Here is a 10,555-nt window from a genome sequence, read left to right as displayed (position 1 = left end):
CACAGTGAGAGATTGGTAGAGATAGCCATGGGCAGTTGATGGAGGAGCTTCACCCACTACTGAAACACTGCCACCTCTGGGGTGGTACTTGGCAGCTGTTTAGCAGCACAAGACAGTTCAGCAGAGGAAGAGAGGAAAGTGTCCAGCTGAAGCAGTCAGGAGATGTGGAGAGGAAGTTTGTAATGGATAGCAGAGACCTGGACCTGAGGAGCTTTGGGAGGGGAAGAGCTGGATTTGGAAGAAGTCTCCATGTGGGTTTGTGGCTCCAGAGTGCATGGCTAGAAGCAGCTCCTTGGGTATTCTGAGTTGGGGTGAAGAAGACCATGTTAAATAGACCACCCCCAGGAAAGAAAGCAGCTAGTCCCCATCCCTACCCCCATATGGAAGTAGCAGTCGCTTGTCACTTTCTCTATGATTTATTTGTTAGACTATTTGGTACGTCAGGCGCATATGGGGAACACAACACAGGACAGGAACTGGCTCCCCTACCCTCGGCTGCTCACACCCGACTCAGCAGACACAGAGGGGTGGCAGCAGAGGCGTGGAGCACACAATCAAAACTGCAAAGCTATAGTTTCACCCCACAGTGCAGTCTAATGCAGCTTGAGGTCCCACACGGCCAGGGCTTTGAGACCACGCAGGGCAGGCAGAGAACAGGCACAGGAACACCAACAAAACGGAATGCTTCCTGCACGCAAACACCCCTCAGGAACAGGGGCCTCCTGCCCCAGAGCCAGACATGGGCCCAGTGGACATCGCCCCTCCCCACCTCCTGCCAGCCTAGCTCCTCTCCCACCTCTAAACAATACCCTTTAAGGAGAACTGGAGGGGAAGGGATGGGGTCTGCAGCCTGTACTATCTGGCCAGTCCCTCCTGGGAGGCTCTGTCAGGGCACCTCTCCCTCCTCTTTCACAGGCACAAAGCAGCAGTTGAAAGAAAACACAAGACTGGGGCAGTACATCCAGGTGGGGCTCATTCCTCCCTTCCTCTCTCCTGCACCAGAGGCGGCTACTTGGCTTCTGTCGGTGGCTACAGTAGAAAGCTGGGGGTGACTTGTGGCTGATATGGAACGTAGCAGAGTGGGAGACTGGTTGGTCAGTGGGGCTGGAAAGCCACCCCGGGGCTCCGAGCCAGGGCTCAGTAGGCATGGTTAGCCACGAACAGGGACTGCCCAGCAGCACCAGAGTCATCTCCGCTCCCCTCGTACTTGCCAAGAGCAGCCAGACTGTTCACCTAAGACACAGGGAGAGACCAGTTAGCATCCTCGTCACTGGCTGTGCCCCCAGCCACGGCCCTGGCACCCTCCACCCCCCAGCACGACAGGAGACTGGTTAGGAATCATACCAAGTGCCACACTTACTCCCCCACCCACCCCACCATTCCCATTGTCACTGCTCTCTTCACCACGTGCGCCAGATGCCATTTTTAGCCTAGACGTGGTGTGACAAAGTGGGAATGTTCTTAATGTCTTCTGTGAGTGCTGTGTGGGTGCCTCAGTTTCCCCTATGCATTTCTCAAGAGTCTAGGGGTGTGTGATTGTTGCAGGGGACCAGTGTGATGCTGTCTGCACAGAGAACGCTGACACCCTGTCTCCTGGCAACTGATGGCCTGGGCCCCTCCTCTGCAAAGGTGCCAACTGAAGGTGTTGGAGAACAAAGATCAGGTGATCTCCTGGCCTGGGAAAGAGACAAAAGGTGAGAGGAGGGGTTGGAGAGTTTGGAGCTGGCTGGGAAAATGCCTCCCTGGTCCCCCAAGATGGACCTGACTGAGGGGGTCCTGTGGTCTGTACCTGCAAGACCTGTCTTGGACTGTGTCCCTGCTGTTTGAATAAACCTTCTGTTTTATTGGCTGGCTGAGAGTCATGGTGAATCGCAAGGAAGCCGGGGGGGGCAGGGCCCTGTCTCCCCCAACTCTGTGACACGTGGAGATTCCAGGCACGCAGTATCATCAGGGAGTACATGTGTATCTCCTGGCAGCCAGGGCTGGCTCTGGCCAGTCCTGCCATGACGCCCTGGGCTCATCCCAACACTTTGCTGGACACAGGGACTTGAATAGACAATTTCAGGAAGCTTTAGACTGAAAGTGGCCAAGCAGCTCTTTCACCATGACACCCTCAGGCTTGGGGCAGAGCACCTGGTCCTTGCTGCCCAGGAGTTTCCAGGGCAGCGCACCCCGACCTCCAGTTCAGTACCTCGGCACGCTTCATAAACGCCTCAGTGGCAGAGCTCTCATTCTCCTTCTGCCCGCGCCAGGCGTTGAGCGCCGAGGCCTGCAGGGCACGTCCGTAGGAGAAGGTCAGAGCCCAGGGCCGGGCCAGGGGGCAGTTGTTGATGGCGTTCAGGTTAATGGAAGCTTCCTCCTCGCTCTGCCCCCCAGAAAGGAAGGTGACACCTGAAAACAAGGCCAGGACATTGAGGGAGGGGTTCAGCACCCATCCTGGGCTTAAACCCAGATGCATGTACACCCAGAGCCCCCCCACACCCACCTCCTGCACAGCCCGAACCTCCCACAAGCTGAGAACCAGGCTCTGCATGGCCCAGGTAGCAGTGAGCTCAGCACTCCCAGGCCTGGCCTACGCTTACAAATCAAATTGACCCAGCTCCGTCACTCAGGGCTGTGCCAGTGTCACACCCAGAGCACCAAGGATTCCTCGGTCGCCCGAGCAACCGCCTCGAGAGGGCCATTTACCGCAGCAGCAGACACTGCTCCCGCCCACACAGGACATGTCCACACAGTGCTACATGGGTGCAGCTGTGCCGCACAGCGTAGACAGCCTCACACCCCCTGCTCTGCCAGCGGATGAGGGTCCCAGCATCAGCCTCTCCCACGAGCTCAGCTCTGCTCCCTGCCCAAGCAGGGACATCTCGGGACCAAGCGACACATCAGCCCAGCTAGACTCCCTCATCTGGGGGTGGGGAGCTCAACAGCAGCTGCCCTGTGGCCTGGCTACCTGGGACAGCAGGAGGCACGGTGCGGCGCAGCGCTGTCACCGTGGCCATGGCGATCTCCTCGGCACTGTACTTGGTTGGGCAGGCATGCCCCGGGGTCACCATGTTAGGTTTCAGTAGCGTGCCCTCCAGGTAGACGTGATGGTCACTCAGGGCCTTGTACACAGCCGCCAGCACCTGCAAGCAAGACAGCAAGTGCTGAGCTCCCATGTCTGCTCTGCACTCCGGGGAGCCCAGTCCCCTAGTCTCCCCCCAACCCTGCTCAGAGCCCAAGAATCTGCTGGGGGTGTCCCACGTGCCCCAGTGCCAAGTGCAGGGCAGGGCCTGGAGTGCTGTGGTGCTGCACCAGCATGGAGCCTTCTGCCCATCAGGGTGGCAGTTAAGACTGCAGAGCCCTCTGAGAGCCAGGTGGCCTGCGTGGGGGATAACAGGGCACGCAGAACAGCAGCTGGGGTGGGTACATTTCCCCAGATCTCACTGTGTTCTATGCCCCCAAGGTCCCTGGCACTGCTGGGGCAGGGCTCACCTTCTCAGTCACATACTGGCAGCGCTTCAGGTCATGGTCTCCATCAGGCAGGATCTCTGGTTCCACAATAGGCACAATGCCGTTCTGCAATGGGAAGGTGTTACTGGTAGCACCCTGTGCAGCGGAGCAGGAAGGAACATGCCAGACAGGCCTCCCCACCCAAGAGTGCTCTGCAGGGGACGATGGGGAGAGCAGGACAACGGCCTCACCAAGGTTTCATCCCCTGGCGCCAGCGCACACGTTCCCTGGTCAGAGAGGGGCCCTGCAGCTGGGTCTAGCAGAGCCACGGAGCGGGTAACGCAACTGGGCCCTGGGATCCGTGTGAAAGGTGCCGTCCAAAACCACCCCCAGCTGGTGACAGGGACACCTCACTGGCCTAGAGACTGAGTGCCTGGCCTGCCAGCCAATCAGGCAGAGGCCTCCTAGCTCCCCCAGGTGAGCCCCTGCGCCACAGGGGCTGCTCAGTGCTGAACACGGGGGGAGAAGAGCCCGCAGGGCTCAGGTACTACTGATGGGATGGGGTCAGCGTGTGACCCGAGTGGACGCTACCTGGGGCAGGGCCCTGCACAGCGCGCACTGTTGGCACGGTCAGAACGATGCTGGGCTCCACAGTACGGAGCCGCGCAGCCTCAGGCCGGTACCCCACCGCACTGCCCTCACCTGCTGGCAGATGCTGGCATAGCGGGCCAGAACATTGGCGTTCTCCATGATGGCAAGGGCTGAGGGGGTGTTCTCGCTGATCTTCAGCACGCAGCGCCACTTGGCAAAGTCCGCACCGTCCTTCTTGTACTGGGCACAGCGCTCGGACAGCCCGTCCAGACCTGCCCCGACACACAGCTACCCTCAGCCAGGCTCAGCTGCGGCCTCCAGACCCCACCCGCCCTCTGGTGCCAATCTTTCCCCAGGCAGGTGGGACTCCCCATGCTGAGGGTATGTGGCAGCTGCCCCAGCTCCACCCACCAAGGTGGGGAATTGCCACCATTTTTAGACAGGTCTCAGGATTTGTTCAGCATTACAGATCTCAGCTCCCCCAGCCCACTCACAGAGCAGCCATCTCATACCTTGGGTCGTAGTTTCTCCATCAGTCCCAGCCAGAGGCACAACGCCCTTGTCCACCTGCAAAGGGAACAGCAGGGCACAGGTGAGGCCAGAACACAGAGCCCCGGGGCTGGCTGGAAACCCAGACACAGGCCCGTCACAGGGAACTCAGGGCCTGCCCGGGAACAGGACAGGAGCCTCAGTGTCTGCGAAAGCAGCCCCTGCCCGAGCTGAGTGAAGCCATGGCAATGGGAGCAGAGCCTCTGAGCCGTCAAGGTGAGCAGCTAGCGCGCCCCCCTGCTGAGTCCAGACACCCCAAGGGCAGCAACGTTCCGGGGCACAGGGCCTGCCGCACCACGGCATCAGCCACCGGGGGGCACAGGCGCCCCTGCACCACCCCAAGCAGAACCACATACGGCAGCACCCAGCCACTCACCTTGATGCCCACCACGATGCCCTTGTCTTTGATCATCCTGACGAAGGGGGTGCCATCGTCCCCCTGCTGGTACATGGTCTCGTGGAAGAAGATGACACCGCCGATGCACTTCTTCACCCGGTTGTCGGCACTGAACAAGATCTGGCGGTAGAGCCGGCGGTTCTCCTGCGTGTTCTCCACCCCAATCTGGTTCAGGCGCTTGGCCATGCTTCCTGCGGGGACAGAGGGCAGCAGGGATGACACATGGGATGCATTTCCCTGGGGGAAAGGGGACCCTGGAGGAACACAGGATTTGCCACTGAGTGCTGGTTTCAGCACCAGCCACCACCCACCCCTGATGCCAGGGGAGCAAGTGGCATGTGGGGGCAGCAGCTGCCTGGGACACCAGAGCAGGGAACAACTTTCAGGCTGTAGCACTGCGAACAGCCAGGAAGGAGAAGCAGGCGCAAAGGCTGTCATGGTTCTGAAGGGAACATCACCATCTGGGGAGGGGAGATAAACAATCCCTCAATGACCCCTGGGCCACCACAGTCCAGGACCCCTTGGCATGACCCTTGGACTCTGGGATCACGAACGTCGTTGGGGCAGAGACTGCAGCAGGAGCTGCACAGAGGGAGCCTCTAAAGACAGCGCAGCGCGACACACGCTATTTTCTTCCTGCCAGTTCCTGAGCCAACTGCGCTTCAGCCTGGGATGTCTGCGGTGGAGCTGCCAGCTCAGCGCCACCCGTCACTGGTGTGCGAGGCGGAACTCCCAGCTGGACCCCGAGACCAGCTCTGGGGATTGCAGAGAGGGAGCAGGAGCCCAAGGGGTCATTCTCCCCAACAATGAGTTATTCAGACCAACCTACGGACTCATCCGCTGCCAGGATCCCCTTGCCTGGGGCCACGATTCGCAGCGCGATGTCAGACAGCTCCTTCTTCTGCTCAGCTGAGAGCGCGGGATACTGGTGCGTCATCGTGACGGATAGCTGGAGTCTCCTGAACCGGGGGGTAGGAAGGAGTTAGCCCTCCCCCTGCTCTAGTGGCACTAAGGCAGAGTCCTGGTTCCCCCACCCAGGACCGAGAGCACTCAGCTGCCTTCCCCACTGGTCAGTATGCGCCATGACCCCCCTGCTGTAATACACCCACTTGCCCACCAGCAGGCACTGCGGCAGCTCACCTACTCCAGTCCACGCAGGAGTGTGGGGAGGGAGGGGGGTGTATGTTCGTGCCAGTCCCAGCCTTCCCCCAGAGGCACTGTGTAAGGAGCTGGCTGGGGAGCACCTGCTCGCTCCATCTCAAACCACCGCAGAAGGCTGCCGCCCAGACACTGCAGTGTCTCCAAGGTCATTTGCTAAACCCGGTGCCCGCCCAATGCAGGGGCACCAGGTCTGCAGTGACCCCTTAGCTACCCTCTCCCCACATCAATCGGGGAATTGAACCCATCCAGGCTCCCAAAACCAGCCAAGACCCCCAGCCTGGCATTCTTTGGAGCAGGGGAAAGGCCAGTCCCACCCTCTCCTGCCGCATCTGTGGTACAGCTGGGTCAGCACACCAAGCACGGGGAAGCAGCCGCTTACCACCCTGCCTCTGTCAGCAGCCATCTGGCCAGAGGCTTCTCTGAATTGTCCCTGAGACAAAAGGCAGAACCCATCCACCAATTGTCCTAACCCGTATTGGGCCCGTTACATAACAGGCAGGCAGGCAGGCCCCAACGTGCTGCCACCACAGGCACGGGCCCAGCCTCGTGTAGCACCAGCCTGCTCCTCCCCATCGCCCCCAGCCATCTCAGGGCTCTGCTGCTTTCTCTGCTGCGCACGCCTAGACCCAGGCTTAGAGACTGGTCCACGGTGCTCCTGGCACGAGCCTCCCACAAGCAGGGGAGATGGGCTCCCCCTCCCCTCCACGGAGCATTGGGCCATCTCTAGCCGCAGCCCTACGTTGCCACAATCAGACCAGGTATGGGAAATCCCCAGCCCAGCTCTCGCACCATCTCTGGCGTTCCAGGCCGGGGGTAGCGTATCAGCCCCCTTTTCCTGGGGGAAGCTGGCCAGGGACAGCCATTTGCTCATACTCACAAAGCAAGACTGAGGCAGAGCCAGGAACAGGAGCCCCGAGCTCAAAGCCCAGGGAGAAGGGAGCGTAATGGCATGAGTCCATTTCCCTGTAACCCCCAAGGAGACCCAGTCATGGGTTACAGGGGCCCCCAGTGCAGCCGCCTTCCCATGCAACCCACAAAAATGCTGCTCCAGCAGAGAGCAGCCCTTCGCTGGCTCCCACAAAGCCCACTGAGGCCACAGGAACCGCGCGAGCCGGGACTGGCTGGTCAGGGCAAGCCTGCAATGCACCACAGAACCAGTTACTGCCATGAGCCAGACTGCTCCCTCCCAGCGGCCAGGCAGCCCGACGGAGCTCAGATGCCCATCATGCAGCCGAGAGCCGGCCAGGCCTGTCAGCTGGGCTCTGCGGCTAAGCTGGTGCTGGGGTGACCACTCTGCAGCCAGTGGGGGCCAAGCCCCCTGCTCCCGGAGCCAGATGGACCCCCCCCCCGGAGAGGGGCATGAGCCAGGGTCCCCAGCCGGTCCGCTGAGCCTGGCACCAAGGTTTGCCATGGGGACAGCACATGACAAGCATGGAACTCGGCCACTTGGGAGTCACCACAGACCCAAGTACCTTCTGGGCATCTGGGTACTGTCAGCTGGTGGCCTCTGAGCAAAGGCCCCCAGCAACCCCCCCAGCAGCTCCTCCAAGCCACCAGCCCCCCAGCAGTCCCCTGGCCCTGAGAGCCCCTATCATCTTTCCCCCACTCCCCCCTCAGCAACCCTCCCACCGGACCCCCACCAAGCATCTCACCCATCCTCCCCCAGCATCCCCCTGGTCTCGAGAGCCACAGCCCCACCCCAGCCCCCCAGCATCCTTCCCCTACTGCCCCCCCAGCAACCCTCAGACCGCCCCACCCCAGCGCCCTCCCCTGCACCAGCCCCCAGCCCCACAGCATCCTTCCCCTACTGCCCCCCAGCAACCCACCCACCGTTCCCCCAGCACCCAGCCCCCCAGCATCCTTCCCCTACTGCCCCCCCAGCAACCCTCCCACCGTTCCCCCAGCACCCTCCCCTGCACCAGCCCCCAGCCCCACAGCATCCTTCCCCTACTATCCCCCCAGCAACCCTCCCACCGTTCCCCCAGCGCCCTCCCCTGCACCAGCCCCCAGCCCCACAGCATCCTTCCCCTACTGCCCCCCAGCAACCCACCCACCGTTCCCCCAGCACCCAGCCCCCCAGCATCCTTCCCCTACTGCCCCCCCAGCAACCCTCCCACCGTTCCCCCAGCACCCTCCCCTGCACCAGCCCCCAGCATCCTTCCCCTACTGCCCCCCCAGCGCCCTCCCCCCACAAGACCCCGGCCCCGGGAGCGGTGACCTTGCTCCGCCCTTCGGCGCGGCGCTCCCCGGCCGGGGGTCCCTCGAGCCGCCCCGGCCCCGGCCCCGGCCCCGGCCCCTACCGGCAGGCTCGGCTCGGCTCGGCTCTCCCCGACGCTGGCGCTGTGGCTCTGCGGGAAGCGCGCTGCGGACGCCGGTAAATGAGGCTGGAGCAAAGTGCCGCAGAGCTACGTGACTCCGGCGGGCGGGGCCCGGGACTCAGCCCCGCCCCGCCCGCAGCGCCGGGGGGCACCCAAGGGGGGCAGGGGGCCATGCGGCTGTTCCCAAGGGGCGGGGCGGGCTATGGGGCTGTTCCCAAGGGGGCCATGGGGCAGTGCCCAAGGCAGGGTATAGGGTTGTTCCCAAAGGAGGCAGGGGACAATTGCTGGGGGGGGGGGGGGCAGGGGGCCATGGGGCGGTTACAAGGGGGCCATGGGGCAGTGCCCAAGGCAGGGTATAGCGTTGTTCCCAAAGGAGGCAGGGGACAATTGCTGGGGGGGGGGGCAGGGGGCCATGGGGCGGTTACAAGGGGGCCATGGGGCAGTGCCCAAGGCAGGGTATAGGGTTGTTCCCAAGGGAGGCAGGGGACAATTGCTGGGGGGGGGAGCAGGGGCCGTTCCCAAGGGAGCAATGGGGCAGTGCCCAAGGCAGGGTATGAGGTTGTTCCCAAGGGAGGCAGGGGACAATTGCTGGGGGGGGGAGCAGGGGCCGTTCCCAAGGGAGCAATGGGGCAGTGCCCAAGGCAGGGTATGGGATTGTTCCCAAGGGAGGCAGGGGACAATTGCGGGGGGGGGGGAGCAGGGGGCCATGGGGCTGTTCCCAAGGGGGGGCAGGGGCCATTCCCAAGGGAGCAGTGGGGCAGTGCCCAAGGGGGGAGCAGGGGGCCATCTCAGTCATTCCCTGCCCTGGTACCTGGGCCCTGGCTGGGGGTGCAGGGTCTCAGGCACTGCTGCACCCACTGGGAGAGCCAGGGCCTGGCTGGAGAACACTTGTGGGCACCAGCACCCTGGCAGGCCAAAGCACATGAACCAGAACGTGACAGGGAGGGAGGGAGCTGGGGCCTGGCTGCCAGGGCATCTCTACCAACACCCACAGGGAGGCCTGAGCCCCTCAAACCCAAAGGGCCCTGCCACTTGCAGCGACCCCTCCCCCCAAGCTGCTCTTACACCCAAGGCCGGGAGGCCAGGCAGTCACACTGTCTTTTGCTGTCCAGGCCCCCAGTAGGCTCCCCTCAGTAGCTGCCAGGCCACCCCTGCCTTTCCCCCTTTCAGGAACCACTGCCAAGCCTGCTCCATTCTGTCTCCCATTGTCCAGCCCTGAATGGCTCCTCTTAGCAAATGGGAAGTTTGGAGCCATACACCCTGCCTGGCACACACTGCCCAGTGCAGCTTAGCCTGGCGGGGGAGGGCTCTTCCCCACCCACATTCACAGCTTCTCCCTGATGCTGGAGGCCTGAGCCAGGAGCCAGCCATTGGCCAATTGGGCATCTCCTCATGGCCCCACATGCAGCGTGGGGCCTCCACCTTCCCCTAGAGCTGCAGCCTGGTGCCCTACAGCAGCTCCTAGGCTGAGATGAGAATGGGTCTTCTCTGTACTTGCTGTCTGAGGTAGGGCAGAAGGGGCTCTGTGGGGCCCACGGTAGCATGCAGCACCATGGGGCACAGAGGTGGGTCAGGAGCGGAGTACAATTCTGAGAGGGAGATAGAGGTGGTGGAGGGGCAGGCCACCACACTGCTGTTGACAGCCACTCAGCCTTCACAGGGAGTGAAATCCCACCTACCTGCTCTGTCCCCCTAAGCAGCAGAAGAGGTCTGGGCATGGCATAGGGACCAGGCCAGCCGCTCTGTACCCTGCACTGCAGCCCAAATGTACACAGCAGGGATAAATTTTCCAGGACAGTGGGCTGGGGAGCAGCAGGTATTAGAGTCTCCTGGGCAGGGTGTCTAGACACTGGGGCACAGTTGTTCAGACACTGCTGTTTATCAGACCTGTCCTTTCAGCTGAATACAGTAGGGGGAGGATAGAGAAGTGAGCCTGTGTCCCAGCACCTCACCAACTCCCCTCAGCTGCAGCTGGGGGCAGAAGCAGCTGTTCCACAGCTGAAGAGACCGGCAAGGTGACCCTGCCACCCAGCTGAGAGGTGGGGACAGCGCCAGGGAGTGAAGCCATTACAAACCAGAGTGTGTGTGTGTTTCCATGCAGCTGCTT

At 62.2% G+C, this 10,555-nt stretch overlaps 1 protein-coding gene across 3 annotated transcripts; it reads right to left on the bottom strand.

Annotated features, from left to right (window-relative positions):
* Positions 1–397: 397 nt before the first annotated feature.
* ALDOC (aldolase, fructose-bisphosphate C) lies at positions 398–8,461 on the bottom strand. 3 transcript variants are annotated; one of them, XM_050929079.1, is made up of 9 exons: positions 8,431–8,461; positions 5,795–5,928; positions 4,949–5,160; positions 4,536–4,590; positions 4,135–4,295; positions 3,475–3,558; positions 2,951–3,125; positions 2,192–2,391; positions 398–1,233 (listed from the first exon to the last, which is right to left on the bottom strand). In XM_050929079.1, the coding sequence occupies exons 2-9, from the start codon at positions 5,904–5,906 to the stop codon at positions 1,138–1,140; spliced, it is 1,095 nt and encodes a 364-aa protein (XP_050785036.1). In that variant the 5' UTR covers positions 5,907–5,928; positions 8,431–8,461; the 3' UTR covers positions 398–1,137. The 3 variants fall into 3 exon arrangements, with proteins under 3 accessions (XP_050785036.1, XP_050785037.1, XP_050785035.1); XM_050929080.1 differs by having other exon boundaries at positions 8,349–8,436; XM_050929078.1 differs by lacking the exon at positions 8,431–8,461 and adding an exon at positions 6,510–6,533.
* Positions 8,462–10,555: the final 2,094 nt, after the last annotated feature.

Source organism: Gopherus flavomarginatus, chromosome 19, assembly GCF_025201925.1.
Source record: "Gopherus flavomarginatus isolate rGopFla2 chromosome 19, rGopFla2.mat.asm, whole genome shotgun sequence".
Lineage (NCBI taxonomy): Eukaryota > Metazoa > Chordata > Testudines > Testudinidae > Gopherus > Gopherus flavomarginatus.
Note: the sequence above shows the minus strand (reverse complement) of the source record. Positions and strands in the feature narration are given on the sequence as shown.

Coding starts and splice junctions, on each gene's coding strand:
- ALDOC (XM_050929079.1), bottom strand. CDS start 5,906: ATGACGCACCAGTATCCCGCGCTCTCAGCTGAGCAGAAGAAGGAGCTG. Junction 4,296..4,535: donor TGGAGAAACTACGACCCAAG/GTATGAGATGGC, acceptor GTGTCGGGGCAG/GTCTGGACGGGCTGTCCGAG. Junction 3,126..3,474: donor GCCAGTATGTGACTGAGAAG/GTGAGCCCTGCC, acceptor TCTTGCTTGCAG/GTGCTGGCGGCTGTGTACAA.